The 24962-nt window shown below is 40.2% G+C and overlaps 1 protein-coding gene across 6 annotated transcripts in view; it reads right to left on the bottom strand.

Moving 5' to 3' along the window:
- LOC140796863 (ATP-dependent zinc metalloprotease FTSH 12, chloroplastic) overlaps window positions 1–24962 on the bottom strand; it is a 66426-nt gene that overhangs the window by 12463 nt on the left and 29001 nt on the right. For 3 of the 6 annotated variants that reach the window (XM_073150013.1, XM_073150012.1, XM_073150011.1), the window contains exons 11-17: window positions 24220–24291; window positions 18091–18210; window positions 17883–17999; window positions 17579–17755; window positions 15293–15412; window positions 15143–15217; window positions 2847–2954 (exon numbers count right to left, since the gene is read on the bottom strand). In XM_073150013.1, the coding sequence (XP_073006114.1) occupies window positions 2847–2954; window positions 15143–15217; window positions 15293–15412; window positions 17579–17755; window positions 17883–17999; window positions 18091–18210; window positions 24220–24291 (789 nt within the window). Of the gene's footprint in view, window positions 1–2846; window positions 2955–15142; window positions 15218–15292; window positions 15413–15671; window positions 16001–16591; window positions 16718–17578; window positions 17756–17882; window positions 18000–18090; window positions 18211–24219; window positions 24292–24962 lie in introns of those variants that run through there. The other 3 variants (XM_073150014.1, XM_073150015.1, XM_073150016.1) reach the window with 3 other exon arrangements.

Below are 24962 nucleotides of genomic sequence, written 5' to 3' on the forward strand. Positions count from 1 at the left end.
CCGAAAGGGCTGAACCCAGTTTGTGGCTTGGCCATCGAATAGCGATGTCTTTAAGGTTGAAGGATGCTAACAACACCTTTTATGCATTAGGTGTTCTCTGGTACTCGAAGAATTATTTAGCTCGATAGACCCAATCGAGTAGATCACCTCCGTTGAATGGTGGAAAGTTGAGACGAACGATCCCCGCACGAATGCCATCTTCTTCTTCTTCATGTTGTTTGGGCCTCTTTTCTCTTGGATTCATTCCAGCAACCCTAGGATGATATCGAGGGGTCGCTGGTTCCTCATAGTCCGCCCATTCATCATCCTCTTCGTGGCGAGACAAAACCAGTGTTCGATTTTGGTGAAAAATCATTGCCGATTCAGTACGCCTTTCTTGCGGCATGGGTAGCAAGGGGCTTATGGTCTGGCCCTCCCATGAAGCCCTCATAGTCTTCTTTAGGTCTAGCACGGAGTGGTGGAGGCTGAGTCCTTTGATGAAGGGGTGGTTCCATCGGTGGTGCAACCTGAGTGCGAGTGTGGAGCTCGATTGCCGCCGTGTTCCTTGGTGCACCATGAGTACTTGAGTCATTGCTTCCATTGAGGCTTGTATATCTTGCTGCGTCTCCATCATGTCCGTGAACATCTTCATCAGATCTAAGTTGACAAAAGAAGTCAAAGGAGAAGTCTGAGCGGGTGTGCTGGGATTCGTCATCCGTGGCCAATCCTTCAATAGAGGTGCCTTCATTGGGTCTCGACACCATGAATTTAGTTGTTGGCATAGTGTCCAAGGAACGGTGGCTTTGATACCACTAGTTATGACCCGATTTCGATAATCAGTTCAAGCTCTGTACGAAAGACACAGTCTACGTAGTCAAAGGAGTATAATCACTAGATATTCTCCCATAACCAAAAGATTAGGAAGCCAGTTGGATTCGCTCCGTAACTTCTTGATCTATAATTTTAATATTTACTCCCTTTACAGATTTAGACTATAGTTAGGGCAAAAATTGGCAAAGATCTGGTGGATGTGTTATAGGGTGAAGGAAGGTTTATAGATAGGGTTTGCACGAGGTGGTGGTGAAGGTGATGGAGGAGTGGACGTGGGTTATAGATAGGGTTTGCACGAGGTGTTATAGGGTGAAGGAAGGTAGGAAAGAAGGTGTTGCCCAAAGGAGGATGGAGGGTTTTGATGGACGAAAGAGCCTAGAGGTAACCGACGGCAAGATGACATGCGGCTAGGGATTGAGTAAGGAGGGAGAAGCTTCAGATTAGAGGGGAGAAGGTAAATTCAAAATGATAATTCCTTTGATGAAAAACTAATAAGGCTGCTTTCCACATATTTAGAGATTAGCCTAACTACCAAACAACTAAAAAAAGTAATCATAATACAATCATTCTCGCCGAAGGCATTCGAACGGCCAAATCAATGCCTCTGTATGTGGGAGCACGATTCAGGCATTCGAACGGCCCTTCTTGTCGTTCAAACGCCCAAATTAGTGTCTCTATATGACGTTCAAATGCCCCAGCTAGAAATTCTTATTTATCAAGAATATTAATAAATTGAAACAAGAAATTGAATCAAAAGTCGTATAAGTGCACGAGATGGCTCGGTCCGGGCCGAATCACATCAATATGTTAGTAACAAATGGGCAAAGTAGTAAAATTTCTTTATCATATGTTTACCCAAGCAAACAAAAATGTTTCTAACAAATGTCGCATGTTGATTATTGATATCCAAGTACATATAAAATATTTAAAAGCATAATAAAGAAGGCAATAGATATATCAATAATCAAATGTTTTAGTATTTTATATATTTGTGGGTACGTCCATATCTATTGGTTGTACAATAGTATGAGGTCAACATGGAGTACATGCGAATGCATATTGCATATGTTGTCTAGTTATGCGGCTTATATGTAGTTTGACCATATAATGAGATCAAGAAATGCATGTGCGGGTGGTTTACTCACTACCAGCACAGGGCGTGCCCATCAACATTTACCATACCGGCGGTGTACCGGCATGTGGCATGAGGGGTGCTGCACGGCACCCCTCCTAACAGTGATCCGCTCGCCGTCGACCATAGGCGGCACGTAAACGACGAGCGACGACGAGGTCCGCAACGAGCAGCGACAACAAGGTCGAAGAGTGAAGGTGAGTGAGTAGTCTCCCTCCTCTTTTTCTCTCCTTCTTTTGAGGCACGACCAACAAGTGCTGCGGCACGTGCCGTGTGTCGACACAGCCATCCTTGGTCAAATATTGGTGCAATACTATGGACTATGGTTTTGAATTTACGGAAATTGCTTCTTTCCTTTGATTACCTTCATACTAGTGGCAATTGCATCCTACATAAAATTTGACAAAATTAATATATCTACTAGATACTGCTTACTTCCCTAGAGCCCACCACATTTTTCTTACAAACCTATCATAGGCTTCTTCTAGATAAACAAATTTGTATGTAATAAATCATTTTCCCCAATTCCCCTAGATATCTCTATATCATTAGTCTCAGTAAGTACATATATTTAACAGTCAATCAACCTTGCATAAAAACTAAACTGGTGTTTAGATACACTAGTTCTGCATCTTAGCCTCTGTTCAATTACTCTCGGCCAAAATTATTTCGCAGCATCCACAGTTCATTTCTTTGTGATATTTCCTTTGTATAGCCACTGCAAAACATATTTTCTTGAGAAGAATAAGGATAGAACTACATAGAAACAAATAACTTATCTGAGAACCTATTGCAGTTAGATACTTAATGAAGAATTTTTCTGCAATTTGCTATTAGTCACAAAACTAAAGAAAAACGAGATTCAAAAGATGAAGAATGAGTCTAAATATCTGATGTCACATACCAGTCCAGTTATTCTAGACGTTTCCACGAGTTCATTGGCAATCATCTCTAAGATATGCTTGTTCTGCAATAAGCCATTCATGGCCATTTCTTCCGTCTCATCAATATACTGTCATGTCAAAGATGTGAAAACTTGAGAATATCTTTTGATGACATAATTACAAAATTCAAAACAAGTGAAACTTAAAACACACTCTAGTACGTAATTTTGCAAAAGGAAATCCATAAAATTCATGCTCAAGATATTAAACAATTACGGAAAGTTGAAAACATACACTCATCTTTAGTTGTCACTATCACACTAGTTCGACCTTAAAAGAGATGGTTAAGCATCAAAAGGGACCAACTAATGGTAATGTTTCTTCTAGGCAACAATGGCCGTGCCACAGGCACGGACCGTGCCGACCACCGGCCGGCACGGCACGTGCCGCAGCACTTGCCGGCCATGCCATAAGAGGAGAGAAAAAAAATAAATACTCACCTTCGCCGTCGCCGCTCACCGATCGCCGTCGCTGCTTGCCGCTCTTTGATCGCCGTCGCCGCCGTCGTCGCCGTCGAGTGCCCTAGCCCGAGGGAGAAGAGACCGAGAGAGAGTGAGAGAGAAACTAATATCTCTCTCTCTCTCTCTCTCAATTTCTCTCTCTCTCTCTCGGTCTCTTCTCCCTCGGGCTAGGGCACCCGACGGCGGTAGCGACGACGACGGCGATTAGCGACGGCGATCGACAATGAGATCGACGGCGAGTGGCGGAACTATTAGAAGGGGTGCCGTGCGGCACCCCTCGTGCCATGTGCCAGTACGCCACCGGCACAAGTGCCGACCAGCACGGCCATCCTTGTTTCTAGGTAATCATGTTACACTAAATGATTCTAAACTTTATTATTTTTGCTTGTTACTATATTTTACCAACATGAGGTGCTTAGTTGCAAAAATTACTTCCAACTAACATCTAGCTTGTTGTAAATATGACACCTCATTAATCAAATGGGCAATTCTTTAAATGACCAGCCGAGAATATGTTGAAGAGCACTTAGAACATCTAAGGATTGTCCTTAATATATTAGGGTACCACTACTTGAAAGCCAAGGACTCCAAGTGCTCATGGGGGTAGCAAATAGTGGACTATTTAGGTCAATCATATTTAAAAATGGAGTTGACGATGACGCAAAGAAGATTCAAAGCATGGTAGAATAGTCGTTGCCCAAGACTAGAGTGCTATGTGGCTTCTTAAGCCTCATGCGAACTATGACAAGATAGCGGCCCCACTCATGGCCCTGTTATGAAAGGGTGATTTCATATGGATGAACAAGGCAAATGTAGCATTTGATGAATTGAAGAAAACTATGACCTCAGCCTTGATCCTAGCATTGGCCGATTTCATTAAACTCTTTGTTATTGAGTACAAATGAATTGGCATCTCATTGGATGTTCTAATGCAAGAGGGCAGACCGTAGCATATATGAGCAAGGCCCTTTCAAAGAGTTTACAGCTATTATCTACTTATGAAAGGGAGATACTCGCTATCATTCATGTAATAACCAAGTGGAGACCATATCTCATTGGATGTCACTTTACTACATGCACCGATCAACAAAGTCTATCAAACTTCTTAGTTATGACTATGAATTAGTGTTTAAAAAGGGGATCGAAAACAGTGCCCACTGACACTCTTTCCTGCCAACCAAATTCGGCCGAGCTAGCTGCGATTTCAGCATCAATTTTTCGTTTCTTCTAGCGGCTGCATGAGGCATATAAGCAAGATCCTAACACCATGAAGATGATGACCGACCTTATTGAAGAACTAAATAGTAAGCTAGGGGTTATAGTGAGAGATGGACTCATTTTAGACTACAATAGAGTAGTTGTTCCAGCGGATACTGACTTGCAAGTAGAGTTGATGAGCTACTTCCACGACACACCATCAACTGGTCATGAAGGGGTGTTACACATCTATAAATGACTTTCCCAGAGCTACATATGGTCAGGTATAAATAAAAATGTGCAGGGATATGAATGGCCTTGTGAAGTGTGCCAAAGAGCCAAAACTGAATCAACAAAGCCCGCCGGCTTGTTACAACCACTACCAATACCCCGAGTAAGTTCAGGAAGACGTAGGCATGGACTTCATTGAAGGTCTACCCATGGTGAGAGGTCACACAAAGATCATGGTCATGGTAGATCTTGTCAGCAACTATGCGCACTTCTCGGCTTTAATACATCTGTACACGACAAAGAAGGTTGCAAATATTTACATGCGCAACGTGGCCAAATTGCCTGGTATGCTAAAATCAATTGTTTCTGGCTGTAACCCTATATTTGTTAGTCAATTTTGACAAAAAATCTTTGCTCTCCAAGATATGCACTTCTGCATGAGCTTAGCATATTATCCACAAATGGATGGCCAATCCGAGGTGCTAAATAGTTGCTTAGAGCAATACCTATGATATTTCGTGGGAGACAAACCACTACAATGGTTGTCTTACTTGTCATGGGCTGAGTGGTCATACAATACGACACATCACTCGGCCATTGGTATGACATCATTCGAGGTCATGTATGGCCAATCGCCACCCACATTGTCCATTTACCTTCCATCGAGCCAAGCCGACCAAAGGAAGGTGGACGAGGTGTTACATGATCGAGATGAGGCATTGCGAAGTCTCAAGGTTCATCTAGTCGCTGCCCAAAATCACATGAAATAGATCTACAGCCAAAAGCATCAAGATAGGTCTTTTGCGGTTGAAGATTGTGTCTATGTCAAGCTTTAACCCTATCGATAAAGCTTAGTTAGACCTTTTCTCAATTAGAAATTAACCCTCAAATCTTTTGGACCATATCAGGTGATCGAGCAAGTTGGACCCCATGGCGTATCGATTGGACTTACCCGAGGAGGCTCGCATTCATCTAGTCTTTCATGTTTGAAGTCTTAAGGCTCGAATTCCTCCTACCGAGCCAACGAGAGCTGTTTCACCTAAGCCAAGAGCTGAGCCAAGTGAACCTATTCGCGAGCACGAATTGTGGTGAGGAGACGCATTCAAGTCCAAAGACAACTAGTGACTGAAGTATTGGTGCAGTGGTGGGGATGTACTACAGATGAAGCGACTTGGATGCTCTTGAGGAGGCTGGCATTTCATGGAGCGCTCTCCAGCATTGACACCTTGACGCCAAGTTGAAAGAAAGCATGGTGAAATGATACATACCCAAACCATCACGAAAAAAGGGTACTCTAGAATTGGCATTTGAATGCCTAATAGGGCGTTCGAATGTAAATTCTTGAGGCTAGAAGGCTACCTCAGCCGTTCAAAACCTATGGGGTTGTTCGAATGCCCAAGGCTGAGTATGACTCAGACTTTTATCTTCACATGTTTTTCTCCCTCTTCTCTCGTCTAACTTCTAGATCTCTTTCATCTGATTGTTCCCCTCGTCCCTAAGGCCAACCCACTTCTCTCTCTTCAACCTTTACCTCACAATAGTTAATTGTATCACTACACACTCCATTACCAATCCTTTCGCAATATACCATCATCTACCACGTAACCTCACCCTAAGTTATCATCTACATATCCACCTCTTTACACCTAATCACGACCACCATCTTCTTCTCGTTTTTCTCATCAATTTTGACTACTTACATATCCAAATCTGCCTCCGAAATCAAAAGTTACACTCTGCCCTAGTTTCGCAAGTATCAACTCCAGATTTGACATTTCCTAATTTGGTCCCTTAAAACGGTTCGTATCACTCCTATCTCTCCCCCAAAATTTTTCATGGATAAAGTTTGATGATGCTGAAGTGTTCAAGCAGTAGTATAAGTCAACGATGGTCGTGCCACAGGCACGGACCGTGTTGACCACCGGCTGGCACGGCACGTGCCGTGGCACCTGCCGACCGTGCGGTAAGAGAATGAGAGAAAGAGGTAAGGGATACTCACCTTTGCCATTATAGTCGCCATCGTCGTCGCCGTCGCCATCGCTCGCCGATCGCCGCCCACTTCTCTCTCGATCTCTCTTCTCTCTCGGGGGCTAGGGCACGAAGCGAGCGGCAATTGGCGATCGGCGAGCGATGGCGATGACAACGACGACTACAATGGCAGGCAGCAGACGGCGATCGGCGACGTGGTTGATGGTGAGCGACGATGCATTAGGAGGGGTGCCGTGCGGCACCCTCGTGCCACATGCTGGTACACCGCCGGCACGGCAAGTGCCAACCAACACGCCCCGTGCCGGCCGGCATGGCCATCCTTGGTATAAGTATTATTGTTTTAGTTTTTCAAGTTAAGATTTAAAGGCTTTTGTAAGTAGAGCTTTGTATCGAGAGTATAGGTTAAATCTGTTTGTCTAATCTACTCTCCAAAGAGTTGAATTGGATCTCACAATACTTAGGTGTTCATTATGTGAAACATGTTTCGCAACTATGAGATTCAGATTTGTGATGAGCTGCTCTATGTGGTCCTTGTTGCTCGCTACGAATGTTGTCACATGTAATTTATGCGGGAGTTTGGTTTTAGGATTCAACATTGTTCTGATTTTCTAAATGAGAAATAAAAGCTTCTAAACGAACTATATGATGGAAAATAGGCTCTAAAGTCAACAGTAGTATGGTAAAACAAGAATCATTTGTTAAGTTATATGGGCTTGGTTAGGTGCAAAGAGTAAAATAAGATCAAATTGGAATAAAATCTACAAACTATAGGAGTATAAACAAGATGAACCTCGTTACCATATGGTAAAGTAAGGGTGGACCTTACCGGTGGCTAGGTTTGCTAAAGATAAGAATTAAAGTGAATTGAGTTTGTCGGGCCATAGTGCCTGAATTGACTTGTATGCATGGATTTTTTCTCTTATGAGATTTGGATGATCTAAAAATAGTTGAATGATTTTATATTGTATGCTTTGAAACTTCATTTTGAAAATTCAAAAAGTTTTGACATGGTTTCACTCATGTATGAAGTTCTTAAGATCAAGGTTCCAAAAATCCGTATCGGGATCGGAATCGGCCGTCCGGAAAAATAATACATATCGGCTGTATCGGCCATATCGGCCGCCTGTATCGGATCAGACTATTTTAATTAAATAAAATTCTAAATATTATTAAAAATGTTGAGAAATTTCTAAAAATTTAGAAAAAATTATAAAAAAATAAGAAATAATAATTACTCACATATAAAGCCTAAAAAATAAAAATCTCTTTTCCTCCCCCTCTTCTTTCCTATCTCTCTAACTGTTAGTCTGAAGTATCCATTCTCTCCCACACTCATTTTTTTCTATCTTTCTCTCTCTCTCTTTCTCACCCTCTTTTTTTTTATCTTTCCCTCTCCCTCACTCTCTCTTCCTTTTTCCCCCTCTCTCTCTCTCATACCCTCTTTTTCTTTATCTTTCCCTCTCCCTCACTCTCTCTTCCTTTTTTTCCTCTCTCTCTCTCCCTTTCTCTCCCTCAATCTCTTCCTCTTTCTCTCTCTCTCTCCCTCTCTCTCTAGCTACTGCTGACAGCAGCAGCTGTCAGCTGCTGCCACCTGTACAGGCCGAAACCGGGTGGATCGGGATCGGCTATAGCCAATCCCGATCCGTTTCGGCCGATCCCACTCGGGATCGGCCAAAACTAGAAACTATGCTTAAGATGTTACTTGTTGGGTTGGGCTATCACCATGAGCTAATCATTTTTATCCCCTTTCAATTCCAGATAGCTCTTAAAAATATGAGGACATAGAATCTAGATGTAATTTTGTGTAACTTACTAGTTTGTTACTTCTCATACCCTACCTTACAAAAAGCACCTACAACCTACTAGACCCTAGTGGGTTGCATTTCCATTTAAAACCAAGGCATTTCATAGTGCTATTGATGTTGTTGTAAATAATATATGTAATTTTTTTTTATTTTAATGTTCACATAGATGTAAAATTGCAGATTACTCTGTAATATTGTCTAATATATAGCTTAATATGGCAAGTTGCTTTTTTCTTTAATTCTTTTATTCCAATAAGTGACAGTCTCAGTGGGGTTATGGTCGCCCAATCCCATCTGCCAAAGTAGTAACAGTAGTAGAGAGCAGTGAATTAATGCTGTCTGACATTGTGTTGTGATATGAATTTGGTGAGAAAGGTGGAAGGGGCTTGGCAATGGTAGAATCGGTTTGGGCCGAGTCTGATTTTGGGCAGAACATTAAAGGTCGATTCTGGATAATCTAGCCACTGAATGGACCTGAAATTTGGGTATATTGTCGCTCTCAAAGAGAGCTTTCCAACAAACCCAAGATATGAGAATCAGATGGGTAGATAGTGAGATATTTATCAAAAAGTGGACGCTGGTCGGAGATGGTAGACCAGCTCGAGGTGATCTCTAGAGTTCTTTGGGGATTCTGTGGGTAAAGGTAGTAGAAGGTAGGTTTAGGAGAGAAAGAAGGAAGAAGAACTAGGAGATGGGGTCCAGTACTCAAGGGGGGGAGGAGACTCGGACTAATGAGGAGGGAGGGTGGCGCCTCGGTGGTGGCCAACGGTGGCAGCTAGGATGAAACAGGAAGGATAAGAGAGAAAAGGGGTGAGAGAGCTAACTAGTGGGTGCTCATCACACTATTTGATAGCTACCCTAGACCCAAGTCAGGTGGGCCCATGACTAATGAGCCTAATTACATAGTGCAGAATTTAACATGCTCAACCCAACCAAATATATCATGACTCAACCCAGCCTAATACAGAAAATAACAATGCAGGAAATAAAATAAAGGACTCAATCTAACTAATTAGTCCCCTCCAAGTCGGGTCATAAGAGTTCACCACGTTTCTGTCACCTTGTCCTGAAGCTACTCAATTATAAAAGCAGCTGACATGGTTAAGTTTGAGTCCCGTTATCTCCCCCATCGGGAGGTTTGCCATGCGACTCTTCGTGTAGCCGAGCCAATTTGCTCTCCCCTTGCTCATAAGGGTATCAGTCTAGTCTCCTGAGAGCTGGATCATCCATCAAGGCTAATGAATCCATGTAGTGCAGTTGAGTGTCCCAATTAAGCAATGAATGCTCAGGACGTGTTATTGAGGTGTCAAAGGCTTTGGGCTCAGTCAAATGCTCTAACATGACCACTCCAACACTTGGTGGTGGTTGGGAGGTTAGGCGAAGCTGCTGCGCAAGCTTGGCTGCATGAGTAGCTAGAAGAGGCAGTGGCTGCGCGGCATGAGTGTGATGGCTGGAACAAGGCAATGATTGCATAGCGTGAGTGTGGTGGCTGGCAACGTGGATAGAGGAGCTCGAGCGCACAACGTGGTGCAGCCGGGAAACAGAGAGAAGAGCTGAGCTGGGCATAACTTCAGCCTGGTGTAGGCATGGTGCTGAAGCAAGAGAGTGGTCGATGGATATAGTATTGGAGGGGGAGGCTGCTCGACGAGGGGGGCGAGCTGGGTTTGGATAGAAGGCCGCTTGGCGATCGAAATCTCTTCCACATTTATCCTCATAACTGTTGTGGCTCCAATCGCCGTCAAGGGAGGTGGGGGCTCCACTGGTTGGGCAACTACAACTCCTACCCCTACTAGTGGCCGCGGCGGCCTCGGTATTGTGCACTGCTCCAGCTCATGTCCCGAGTCCAATCGGGGCCAACACTTGGGTCCTCCTAGCCTATCCCCGATTGCTAGTGAGGTGGTCTCAGGCTAGAAGGGTGAGGTAGGGGTGGTCTAGTCGGGGTGGTGGCGGCCCATGCCACACCTTCTATGCATGCCCATGGTGCCATGCGGCCCCCCAACCATCTTCCCTTTCTTATTGTCCAACTATGGGCTGGTACAACACCCTACGGCATAGAAGGTGGAGGAGTGGTTCAGCATGGTTGATGGCAGTCCTGACCACGACAGGTGGCCGCGAAGGCTCCGTCGCCCTGCATGGCTCCTATGCGCTTCCAGGGCCGTGACATGGCCACAACTCCATCGCCCCCCTGTGCAGATGACTAGGAGGAAAGAGGATTTTCGGTTGGTCGGCGGTCACCTTGGTCGTGGCTGGTGGCCTCTAGTCCAACGCGTGCCCACCGAACACGAGGGCCCAGATATCTTCTCGCAATCCTCTTATCTCCTCATAGATTTTCTCTTACAGCTACAGAAGTTTCTGAAGGAGGGTGGTGGTGCATTCAGGGGCTTTCGATGGTGGAGCTCCTCCAACTTGCATTGAACCCGGCATACTCGCAGTGGCTTTGGCCTCCATCAATGTTGCAGCACCTATCGGTGGTCCACCCTCGACAAGAACCTTTGCAACAACCTATTGGCTGGCCACTCCCCTCGTGGTGGTCATGGTCCAAAAAAGGAGAGCTCTGATACCACTGTTGTGATTCAGACTTGGTGAGGAAGGTGGAAGGGGCCTGGTAATGGTGGAATCAGTTTGGGGTTGAGACAAATTTTGGGTGGAACTTTAGAGGTTGATTCTGGACAATTTTGCCGTTGGATGAATCTAAAATTTGGGTATCTTATCCACTGAAAACGCGTCAAGCTATCGCTTTGGATCGAAGCACTAAAAGAAATGCGGCGGCATAGGACATTGTCACTCTCGAAGAGAGCTTTCCAACGAATCCAAGATCGCAAGAATCGAATGGTTAGATAGTGAGATATTGATCAAAAAGTGGATGCTGGTCAAAGATGATAGACCAGCTCGAGGTAATCTCTAGAGTTCTTTAGGTATTCCGCGGGTGGAGCTAGTAAAAGGTAGGTTTAGGGGAGAAAGAAGAAAGATGGGGTTGGTGGGGTCCGGTCCTCGAGGAGGGGGAGGGGGCTTGGACTGACAAGAAGGGAGGGCAATGCCTCAATGGTGGCTGGCGGCGGCGGCTAGGATGGAGGGATAAGAGGGAGGGGGTGAGAGAGCTAACTAGTAAAAGCTAAATTAGGTGATTCTCTAATATCCCAATGTAGGTACTCATCACACTATTTGATAGCTACCCTAGACCCAAGTCAGGTAGGCCCATAACTAAGGAGCTAAATTACATAGTGCAGAATTTAACGTGGCTCAACCCAATCAAATATCTCATGACTTAACCCAGCCCAATGCAGGAAATAAAATAAAAGGACTCGATCCAACTAACTAGTCCCCTCCAAGTTGTGTCATAACGCATTGTGCATATTAGGCAATCCATCTCATGTCAATACTGCCAGCTCAGTAAGTTAGACACATCACGGGGAGGAGGGAGAGGGTGGGGAGCCGAGAGAGAGAAAGAGTAATTGCTACCGCCGATGGACTAGGGTTTTGTTGGATGGAGGATACAAAGAAGATTAGTTAAATAGGTCAGGCTGAGTTGAGTAAAGAAAAAGAAACCCTTTGCTCAACCGGGTTCATAAGTTATCTAATGGAAATGAGTCGAGCGGACAGTTTTTTCCTTCAAACCGGCAGACCTTCTGGCTCCGTTTTCCTATGCTTCATCAACTAGCTTCTTCCATGGTAAGGTGTCTGATCTTCTCTACCCCTCCATTTCGAATCTCTCCAGCCATTGGTCTTCTGGAGACGTTAATCTCAATCCATAATATGGTCATAGATCTTACGTTGTAACTTGATCGTGAGCGAATTTGTTGATGTTGCACCCATGAAGTATGGAAAGTGTTTGCTCCTCTCTTTTTTATTCTTATGGTTTGATCATGCGTCGACTGTTCTCCCTTCAACATCAATAGTCCCCCTCCCTCTATGAATCTACTCACAACATCACTCATTCAATCCCTCTATCTATCCTTTAGGCTATTGTCAGAAGACACTAGCCATGTCACCTCGCATATCTCGTGCAGATGGGTCATTGGCAAGGGTGTATATACTTAGTTTCTATTAGACTAATGAAATTCAAAAACAACCCTTCCAAACTTCCTCTTAACATGCAAATCATCTAAGGGACGGAGAAAGATATCTCTTTCATGCAAATTGTTAAATGAAGATTAGTCCATAATTTATGTACCACAATAAGCTTGGAATGCATTTTCCTAAGTTCAACTTTCTATAACCAACAATTGCATATAATACAAAATGCTAAACAATAAACAATAGTTGGACACAATGAAGCACGAACACCTCTCCTAGGAGGAGGTGTCCGTGTCTGACACATGTCGGACACGGACACGCGTCAGACACGTGTCTAGAGTTTCCAAAAAAAAAATATATATCGAGCATTGTTGGGACATGGGCGGGGACACGGGCGATATTTTAGATAATGTTTAACGGTCGAGTCGGGTTCGATCAAATGTTATTAACCCAGATCCAAACCCGATAATAAAACCTAAAACTCAAATCATTGTTTTCTCACCTTCACTGTTGAGTGACGAATCGTCCGATCGAAGCCCTAAAACCCTTGAGCAATTACTAAGCGACGATCCAAGGCGCGACGGGCTACTGAGCGAGCACGGCGAGCTGAGCACGGCGAGGACGTAGGTTCTCTCTCTGTCTCTGTCTCTCTCTCTCTCTGTCTCTTCCTCCCTCCCTCCCTCCCTGTCTCTGTCTCTCTCTCCCTGTCTCTTCCTCTATCCCTTCCTCTCTCATTCTCTATCTCTTCCTCCCTTTCTCCCTATCTCATATGTGTAGCAAAAAACACTGAGGCAAATGAGATTATATTTGATGAGTGTAGCTAGATTTCAGAATTGCCAGAGGATGTAATGTGCATAAAAAATTTCATCATGCAACATTCAATGAGGTTGGCTAATTTTAATGAATTTGTCAACTTAAAATTGCTTGCTATTGTGGAGACTCGCTTTGCTTCGGTGATTATAATGTAGAAAAGATTCAGAAAGATCAAGAAGGGTCTTCAATCAATGGTAATCAGTGATAAATAGAGTTCTTATAGGGAAGATGATAATGGCAAAGCACAATTTGGCAAAGATAAAGTCCTCGAAGACATTTAGTGGGATAAAATTGAATATATACTTGCCTTCACAGAGCCTATATAAAGTATGCTACGGGTTGCAGACACAGATAAACCATGCTTACATTTGATATATGAAATATGAGATACAATGATTGAAAAGGTGAAGACAGTCATATTTATGCATGAAAACAAGAAAGAAGGCGAAGAATCTATTTTTATTCAGTGGTGCACAAGATCCTAGTGGATAGATAGGACAAAAGCAATACACCATTACATTGCTTAGCACATTCTTTGAATCCAAGGTTAATTTTAATTTCTATAATCCTCTTCCTTATGATTAAAAACTTTATTGTTCTTTCATTGCTATTGTTTACTAATTAGATGATTATGTTAATAGGTATTATAGCTCTATCATGGATTCAAGAGGATCCAAATCGTGTACCACTGCGTAAGGATTTGGAAATTTCTAATATGAGAAATAAATGCTTAAAAAGGTTATTTCCAATGCAGAAAAATGAAAAATGGCATACCAAGAGTATACTAGTTTCTCCACATCAACCAAAAGTTTTATTGAGTACGATTTGATAGCAGATAGAAATGAATTTGATCCAAACATGTGGTGGGTTGCTCATTATGCTTCTGCTCCTATTCTTCAGAATTTAGCACTTAGGTTACTTGGGCAACCTTGCTCTTCTTTAGGTTGTGAAAGGAACTGGAGCACCTATTCTTTCATCCATTTATTGAAAAGGAACAAGATAATTCCACAGAGAGCTAAAGATTTAGTATATGTGCATACTAATCTTCGCCTTCTATCAAGGAGGTCTCCAGATCATTTGAGAGAGAAGACCAAGATGTGGGATGTCGGAGGAGATTCTTATGATTCCTTTAATGGTGCAGGAATGTTGGAGTTTTCTGATCTCTCAATTGATGAACTAGATTTGGAGACTATAATATTTGTTGATGAAGGCAATGAGGCAGTTGAAGATGAATGATCTACCTTATGTTGCTATTTTGTAATAATTGTTAGTTTTTAAACTTCTGTGAAACTCAGTTACTTGAACAATTGGACATGTTTTGCAATTTTGGGGCCTGTAATAATAATCTGATACCTTTTTTAGAATTTTGTACACTTTTGATTGTCTTTCAATTTTGTTCTTATCTTTACATTAGTTCTTACAGCTTGATGTATACTTCTTAGTTTTTTGAATGATACTTCTTAGTTCTTATAGCTTGATGTATGTGTATTTAACATTATTAGATTGCAAACTTTTACTTTAGATGTATCAATAATATATATTTTTTTATTTTTTTATTTTTTTATTTCGCCGTGTCCTATGCCGTGTTCGTGTCCTATATTTTCAAAATTTGCCATGTCACCGTGTCCATATCATGTCGTGTCCGTGTCCCATGTCCAAGTCCGTGTCTGTGCTTCATTGGTTGGACGGTATGACTTCTACTATTAATGATATATCATATTAGCATAGTTTATCAGAAGAAATTACCCTTGTAAGTTCTCGTGTAAATAGCTCAGAAACTTCAATAGTCATATCAGCAGGAACCACTTGAGGATCATCCCACTGGAGAAGGAAAATGTTAATCAGGAGGGAACAAACTACAATTGTCATACGTAGATGCATCAAAAGGAAGCCAACCTTATATTTGATCAATTCGCCGTCAGGATTGTCTGGTCGATCCATCATCCCGACTCTTTTCAAAAGATTTGTAAGGCCTAATCTTGAATTTCTGGGGCTAATTACCATCTCTCTAGCAATCTGTTATATATTCACATATTAGCTAATGATATATGTTCATGTTAATATGTTTATCATTTAAAAGGAATTCCAATTGTCTCAGATGCTGATTCCTAGTGTGCAAGAAAATTGAAAAAGAAAGTTGTAAAAGCAGATTACTCAGTTTCCTAAATACTCCAACATAAGTAACAATTATATCAAAAGCACAAAAGTGTTAAATTTTATTAATAAGGGAAAAAACATAATTTCTAAAACACTAATGCAGGTCCAATCCTCTTACATTATTCTCAAACTTTAAGCAAATGAGATTTGCTCTATTGGATAAGCGCGAAGAGTTGCAAGGTCTTTGAGGTCTTCCTCAGCAAACCTTAAGAGTTAAACTCTCCTCCTAGAACCCAACTTCCTTGACAGGAATTTCTGATGTTCCTAAGATTTTGCCAAAAGAAATTGTCCCCCAACTGACAAGGACCATACACTGCAGTAAAAAGCCACTTTCTGTCAACCCCCGATTAGTCTCTTATTTGCACTGACAATGAAACAGGTGCACCCTCTGATTGAGTTTTTTAGAACGTCTGCTATCCAAGCCAATAAGAAACTCACCTGCACTGTCTATTAAAGGCAACATAGCACATTTTATCAATTTTATTACCCCTTGATATAGATCTACACTTAAAAAGGTTTATCTTCCATAGAAAGTATACATTATATTAGTGAACTTTTTGGATAAGTTGGTTTTGCCTGAAACATCTTGCCCAAATTCTCAAAATTCCAAAAATTAAGAGCAAAATTGGGGTCAATCTACCATCATTTAGGTAGATCTACACTAATAAAATAGTATATCTTCCACAGATCAACCAATTTCATGCTGGCTCTATGAGAAATATACCTTAAATTAGTGTAACTTGAGATTGGTTTTGCCCCCAAATTTCTTGTTCAAAATTCCAAAATGCTAGAAAACTATAAAAAACTTAAGTATATCTACCATAATTGAAATAGATCTGCACCATAGATCTATGGAAATATCTCTTATATTAGTGTACTTACGTAATGCTCTAATGTAATTTTATTGTTGTATGATATATTCTTAATTTGTATATCCCTAAACCCAAAAAATTGTTGCCATTTTAGTGGATGAGGAAAAAAACAATATATAGTAGATACAATTTAGTTAGTTTAGAGGTTCAACACATAGAAAGTAATGGGAAAAAATGGGTGTTATAGCAGTGCCAACCCGCTTATTCTCGTGTCAGCTGCCAACAACACACGTGTCGTGCCAATCAAGGTTCTGCACAGGAGGATGCCACTAACACAACAATCTTGGGTAACCTAGAAAATTTTGTTTAGCAAAATAACAGATAAAAATTAATTAAGAAAAAGTTTCTAGACTAGAGAGAAAAATAAGCTATGATCAAAATACAATACAATCATGGATCCTAAAATTAGCCAATCCGATCTGGACTCAAATCTAAAATGTAGTTTTGGCTGTATCAGTCGGATCAGCCCATCCGTCTCGGCGTATTGGTCGAATCTAAAATGTATTTAACTTAGAAGACATTAACAACTGATGTCCTCAACTTGTCTTTTTTTTCGTATTTTTACCCTATATATCTCACATATACTCTCCTCTCATTTCATCGAACTCATTTAGCAGTCAATTTGGTGAGCCAGGTGATTTTTTTTTCTTTCTCATTTCCTTTTTTCCCTTTTCTCACCCACTTTTTAACTCCTAGATCTCTCTTTACTATTATTCTATAGCAATAATTATGAATATAAAAATTTATCAAATTCAAGTCGAAATTCATTATAGTTTCAACTTTTGACTTTTGAGTGAGTTTTTTCTTCAGTTTTTAGACTTCATATGTGAATAATTTTTATTTTCTTATTTTTATATTATTTAAAAAAATTCTGCATTTAAATAATATTTAAAATTTTATATAATTAAAAATAGTCTGATCAGATACCCGCGGCCGATGAACCAATACAGCCGATACGGCCGATATATATCATTTTACTAACGGCAAATCTCAATTCCGATATCGAGTTTTAGAACCTTGAACACAATAACTTCAAAGTGATAACTAATGATAGCTAGTTCAAATTTACACCTATAACTCTTATACTTCATGCAAGAAAAGGCAAATGTGACGTTTTACGAAAATTTCCTAAAAGCAACAAAGTTATACATACTCTAGTGATCTTCTTTAGGTCGTCTCTTCCTCCGTCAGTAATGTCATGGCCAAAGATAATTCGTTCCGCACAACGTCCTCCATGTGCTACTACCATTTGCATTTTCATATATCCAAAAGTTGTGTAACCTTGATCTACCATATCTTCCCTAGGATAAAATACAGAAATGGCTGTTTCCTGACCACATTTTGACAAATATGTCAGCAGGAGTTTCAACACATAAGCTTGATTAAGAAAAAGGAATCAGTAGAAGATCCGAGTGTTCCCAGTAGAAAGCTTGTGGGAAGTATCTCAAACCACATACCTTGCCGCCAGGAAGTAGCTGAGAGAATGCATGCCAATCAAATCGAGGAAATATATGAGCTAACAAGACATGACCAGCTTCATGCACAGCTAGTAATCTTCTCTTCTCCACAGAAACCTATCATATTGGATTTGTGTCAAACAAACCTTGAGTGATACGATAAAATTTCTTCAATAAAAGATAAAACTGTAGTAACATAACAACATACATTTGCTTCACATTTTTGTTGCTCTTCTTCAGTAAGCAATACACCCATACCCTCTAACAATTGTTTATCTAGCACATCCATAATGTCTTGCTGGCTGATCACTGAATGCCCTTTCCTAACCTGAGTCAGGATGAATGAGTTAGATTTCTAAATAGGGGAAGATCAATAAAGACAAAAGCACATATTTAATAGATGTATTTCTAGGGCAATCACAATTCATTGCTTAAGAAAACAGAAAAAAATTCCACTCTTTCTTCATCTACCAAAATTTAAATTTGTAAGCACCAATATTGGAGTCCTTGAAGCAAACTTGATGTTACAGAATTTTGCATACCGATCAGCACATATGTTAATACTCCAGTGAAAAGGATTGGATTATTATTGGAAACAGAAATACGCACCATGAAGTATCCATGTGTCACGATCTGAACTTGGCGAGGAAGGTGGAAGGGGCTTGGCAATGGTGGAATCAGTTTGAGGCCGTTACAGATTTTAGGCAAAAATTTGGAGTCGATTCTAGACGATCTAGTCGTTGGATGGACGTGAAATTTGGGTATGTTGTCACTCTCAAAGAGAGCTTTCCGTTGAACCCAAGATCGTGAGAATCAGACGGTTAGATAGTGAGATATTGATCAAAAAATGGACACCGGTCAGATGATGGCAGACCAGCTCGAGGTGATCTCTAGTGTTCTTTGAGGATTTCATTGATGGAAGTAGTAGAACGAAGGTTTAGGGGAAAAATGAGGAGGAAGAAGGGAGAGATGGGGTTTAGTCCTCGAGGGGGGGGACGGGGCCCGAACTGACGAGGGAGGGAGGCGGCGCCTCGAATAGAGGAGAGGGGATAAGAGAGAAAGGCGGTGAGAGAGCTAATTAGTAAAAGCTAAATTAGATAATTCTCCAATATCCCAATGTACGCTCATCACACTATTTAATGGTTACCCTACACCCAAGTCAAGTGGGCCCATGACTAAGGAGCCCAATTACATAGTGCAAAATATAACATGGCTCCGCACAATAATGCGGACATCAGTGACATATTACACAGGCGCATGTATCAACGCAGTTTCACTTTCAAGAAATTAGTCTTAAGTCAATTATTTTTAAGTCGATTAATTTTATTATGCATTTGTTATTTATGGTGTTTAGAGTTATATTTACTTTTTCACAATTATTTAGGGTGTTATTTGCTTATTGTCATTTTGTAAGGCTTATATATAAGCCAACTGTTTACTCAATTGAGATCAATAAAGAAATGAAATTCTTTTGAGATCTCCAACGTGAGTTTTGGATGTGAAACCCTCGTTAAGAATGGAGGTATGAAACCCCATTCTCTTTTTTTTTCACCATCATTGTTTCTAAAATCCTAACGATCCAATCATTTCACATCATTTTGGTATCAGAGCAATGGTTTTTTGGGATTCAAATTTCCTCCAAACCATATTTTCTATCTCCTTCACCCATTAATTAACCCGTGCTACCCATCTTCCCCAACCTTTATCATTAGTTCCACAATGTATAGATAGCTCGCCTTCTAGGTTCTATGCCGCTCTACACTTCTCCTTCATTCGACACTTGCATCATGAATATCGGATCATTATCATATGAGATCACTGTTGTGGAGGAACGAGAAGAATCAGTTATCATTCCGGAATTGTGAAGCAAGGTCCGACCCAACATAGCGTGTTCATTCTATGGTTTGAAAATTCGGATCGGGATTCGGATCAGAATTGGCCTCCCAAAAAAACGATACATATCGGTTGCCTGAATTGACCTCCCAAAAAAATGATACGTATCGACCGAATCGGCCATATCGGTCGTTTAGATCGGATCGGACTTTTTAATTATGTAAAATTCTAAATATTATTTAAAAATGCAGGAAAACTTCTAAAAATTTAGAAAAAAAGTTTACCAAAAATAAGAAAAACTATGGTGCAATAAAAATTGAAAAGAAGAGATTAGAAAGATAGTGGGTGGAAGAAACTCAAACAAAAGAAAGAAAAACCATGGTACAGTGAAGAACAAGAACAAGAACAAAGAAGGAAAGGGAGAGAGTGGAAGAAATTAAAAAATTTGAGAGAAAAATAAAGAAAAAAATTTAAAAATTATATCTTGCAGTTCGTCGGAGTTGGCTAGAGTTCGATAGTGATCGGCAGAGCTAGATCTCTCCGTAAGATAAATAATGATTATATGATAAGAAGAGAAAAAAAGAAAGGAAGAGTGAAAGAAAGAAATAGAGTAAGAGAGAGAGTGAGAAGAAAGAGTGAAAGAGAAAAAGAGAGGGAGAGAGTTCGGATCGAGCCTCGATTGGGATCGGGTTCGACAGATCCGACTAACCATGGTTCGTGCATCATCCAATAGTCTATCATGACTTAAATCAACCTTCTTCTTTGCCATAGGTGAGCAAAAGAAAAAAAATTCACATCCCAAAGAATTTTAAATTTCAAATTTGAAGAATTTCAATTTTTAATTTTTCAAAATTTTAAATTCTAGTTGCTTATCCTTTCCTTGAGATTTCAACAAATCTTCTTTTTTTCCTACCCTTCTCAACAAATCTTAACTATCCAAAAACTAACCAAGCCTATTTCAAAGTTCGAATTTAAAATTTTCCTGCCAAAATATCAAAATTCCCTTTCTTTTCTTTCTTACCATATCTACCAAAATTTTGAATTTTAACTTCCCCCAAAAATACCAAAATTCTCACTTTCACCACCTTAGCCTTAAGTCATCTTCAACCTCAACATATCTAAACCTACCTTAATCCTAATCCAATTCCTTCCTTTACTAGACTCCCAATAGCCAGCAACTTCTCCATCGACGATGTCGCTGCTAGTAGTGCTCTCCACTAATGCCGTCATTACCAGTAAGTCTCTCCACCGACGCTGACATCACTAGCCCCATTCTCCGTCACCGCCAATGCCATCTTCTCTTAACTCCGCCTCCTATCATCACCTGCTTGTAGCCGCCAACCCCTATCCATCAATGTCGCATCCCCATCGACTTCTTCTATCGTCCCCATGATCGGTATCCTTTCTGAAACTAAGAACAAGTCTTAACATCATAAAGATTTGGGTGTGGAACCCTAGCTTGAGGGTGAAGGTGTGAAACATATCCCTAAGCATGATGATATTTGACTTGACTAAGAACGGTAAGAACCCAACAGGCTAGAGCAGTACGAGGAAAGTCTCAACTACTCGAAGTCACTAAGGACAAGTCTTATCATTAGAAAAACTTGGATGTGAAACCCTTGCTTAAGGGTGGAGGTGTGAAACCTATTCTTGAAACTGATGATATTTGACTTGATCAAAGTGACTTGGAGTGTCAGGAAATTGTTAGACTTGAGCAATCTAAATGCTGCAGGGGACACACTCGACAAAGTCGAATTCTCTTCCACTCGGGGAGTATGATGCGAACATATTACACAGGCGCATGCACATGTATCAATACAGTTCCTATTTCAGAAAATTAGTCTTAAGTCAATTATTTTTATTATACATTTGTTATTTATAGTGTTTAAGGTTATATTTGCTTTTTTCATAATTGTTTAGGATGTTATTTGCTTATTGTCATTTGTAAAGTCTATATATGAGCCAACTATTTACTCAATCGAGATCAATAAAGAAATAAAAAATTTTTGAGATCTCCAATGTGAGTTTTAGATATGAAACCCTTGTTGAAAATGTAAGTGTAAAACTCCATTCTTTTTCTCTTTCTTTCACCATCATCGTTACTAAAATGCTAACGATCCAAACATTTCACATCACTCAACCCAACCAAATATCTCATAACTCAACTCAGACTAATACAGAAAATAACAATGCAGGAAATAAAATAAAATGACTCAATCTAACTAACTAGTCCCCTTCAAGTCAGGTCATAACGCCGTGACATAGAAACTAGGAAGCATCTCATCTTGCATGTTGAGCACCTAAAAGATGAAACTAGTTCTGGCCATTTAAAAAGATATAGAAGAATTCTGCACTTCACTCTTATGTTACTAACATACTGTCTACTCAAAGTAGAATGCCAACTAAATCTGCAGAAACCTCCAGAGGCTTGAGCAGTTCAATAGATTCCCCACATGGCCATCTGTGTCCTGTGCTGACACAACAATCCTTGACATGATAGACATAACATTATACCATTTGAAGAAACTTGCAGTTCATGTCATTTGGATTAGATGAAAAATGACAAACAATCTTTCAAATTGATCACACAAGTGCCACTATCCTATAAAAAGACAAATATGTAACTTTTGGCATGCATATGCAACATATACGTACAAACTATATTCAATATGACAATGTAATAGTCATGTCGAAACTCAGACCTTCACCAACAATAGTACCTAGCTTTTCCAGTATATATATTATAAACTGGACAGTCTGTCTCTATTATCTCAATGATATGTAAAAATTAAGTGTCTTCTTCTAACTCACCACATAATGTTTTCATAACTAAAAGGACAACCTAAATAATATATTCCACATATTGAGCAAGTCTGCATTATTTGATGTACGACAAGTACTTTTTGCATATGTTTCACAGATGTTTCTGTTGAAAATAGTTTCTTTGCTTTCAAGAAAGGTGGAATAGTGGTCCCTCTTTTGCTTGTTATCATGCTGACCACTCCTCGATGACGAAGATCCATTTAGATCCTCTCCTGGAAAGTCCTAAGTACCAACATTTTTTCCTCACATTTGAAACATATCCTCAACAATAGAAGCCAATTAGCCATCACCATTTAAATGGAAAAACCATATTTGCTGTACAAAAATAATTAACTGCAGGAATCTTAGGTCGGCCATAGTTTAAAGTCTACAATTACCAGCCATTAAATCCTTGTCCTCCATGACTGAAATGAAACCCTACAACCAAGCAAAGAACCTTACACCTGTGCTCATTAAAAGCAGCCATGGTTTCATATCCATTATTTGTACAATTTGATGTCCTAGAACATTTTTTTGTTGAACATATCCTGCCCTATATCCATCCTACATCAAGGAGCTCATGCATTGATCTGGGCCTAGAACATCTCCACCGTGGTTGAAGGCAAAAGGCAAGCAATAGCTCGCCAAGGCTCACATTTTTATTAAGAAACTGTTTATTAAGAAATCTAGAGGCTAAGAAGAATCATGAGCCAATGTTGACGAGCCTTAACAGCTGTAGAGCTCAAAGTTTACAGTTTACATGTATAGGTTTATGTATAAAACAAAGCTAATATGTTGTGACAAGCACCTGCAGTACGTGAGCAATATGTTGTGAAAAGCACCCACGGTATGCGAGCAGCCACTGCACCACATAGCGCATAGGTAATATGCAAGCGCCAATGGGGTCTAGTGTTTTAGTATATAAAAAGATTATATTTAGTTAATATATATTATATAATTTGGTTAAATAAAATAATATATGTATAAATCTACTAAATGATATATCCACTGTCCGGAACAATATTATAACATTGTAGCATCATGTTTTTAATAAATATATAAAACTACAACATACAAATGGTAATTAATCAAGTAACAAAGAAGTAAAGAACACACTAGCATCTAACATGATCTACCTAACCACCAAATGGCTACCTAAACAAGCATATGGCGGCCAAGCCACCTTAGCAATCCGGCAAAAACCGTGTATGCAGTCTAGCTGCCTAGCTAGGCCAGCCGCGTATGCCCTATGCTGGGCAGTCCATAGGCTGCCCCCGATAAGGTAACCGCCTAGATGCCTTTCAAAACACTTTTAAGCTATATGGTAGCATTTAATCATAATTCAGCATTGAATCCAAAAAAAAAGAATATTTGCTGCAAGTTATTTTGGGAAGTATCTTTATGCATGTAGTTTGTATGTAGTTTACCCAGCATGGTAGGACAAAACTAAATAATGGACTTGAAAAGGAAGAGATGCTTCTTGCAAAATTTCATGAACGACAGAAAAGTGATGCTCATTTATCTTCAGTGCTTGATCAAAAGGCAGTGGATCAAGGAATTAGGGTTTAATACTGATTGCTTCAAGTGGTAAAAGAGATGGACCAAAGTAAGCAAAAAAGGTCATTAGTTTTCAAAAAAATTCTACAATCAATTAACGTAAAAATATGATCATAATTGCACGAAGTTAGAAACTGCTACTTACAGCCATAATTGCAGATTCATTGACAAGATTCCTGATATCAGCTCCAGAATAGCCAACAGTACGAAACACCAGCTGGTTTATATAAGATGATGTGAAAGATAAAATTGTAGGCAACTAATACAACACTCCAGATAAATATAGCAGAACAAAAGAAAAAAAAATTGTATAACACATGAATTTTGAGGAATAAAATTTGAAATGAAAAGGTTCAGTATCCATTCATATTCAATACATGTTGTTTAGTGCCAGACAGATGTATAGTTCATTGAAGTAAAATGTACGAGGTCTGTCACAGACTATTTTATTGACCATTTATAGATAATTTTGATACAACAAATTATGTAATCGATGATACGGTTCAACCAGGCCAAGCCATGTCAGGGGCAAGGAGACATTTGGGTTCAGCACCCAAAGTCAAATCTAGAAAATGCAATAAAGACCCTGGACTTATTCTTTGTTTTTAGCTTTGCATTTGCTTATTTAAGTTATAATTCAGATTGGACCCTAGAGTCTAATTAATTTCTGCACCTATTTGCTCATTAGGTTAGTCGGACCTGCGGTCATCAAGCTAGGCCAATTGGAGTCCAGTTAGGTAGCCACTATAAATACTTGTGGTCCACAACTAATAAACCTATCTTGGATTAATCAATTACTGAGATCATCTTCTTCCTCCCTTGTTCGACTAGACCAAGCTTAGCCGATCAAGCACCACCTAGGGCCCATTGCTGCCTACCGCTACGTCT

The sequence above is a fragment of the Typha latifolia genome, chromosome 10 (genome assembly GCF_019914945.1).
Source record: "Typha latifolia isolate L0001 chromosome 10, TyphaL0001v2, whole genome shotgun sequence".
In the NCBI taxonomy this organism is placed as follows: domain Eukaryota; kingdom Viridiplantae; phylum Streptophyta; class Magnoliopsida; order Poales; family Typhaceae; genus Typha; species Typha latifolia.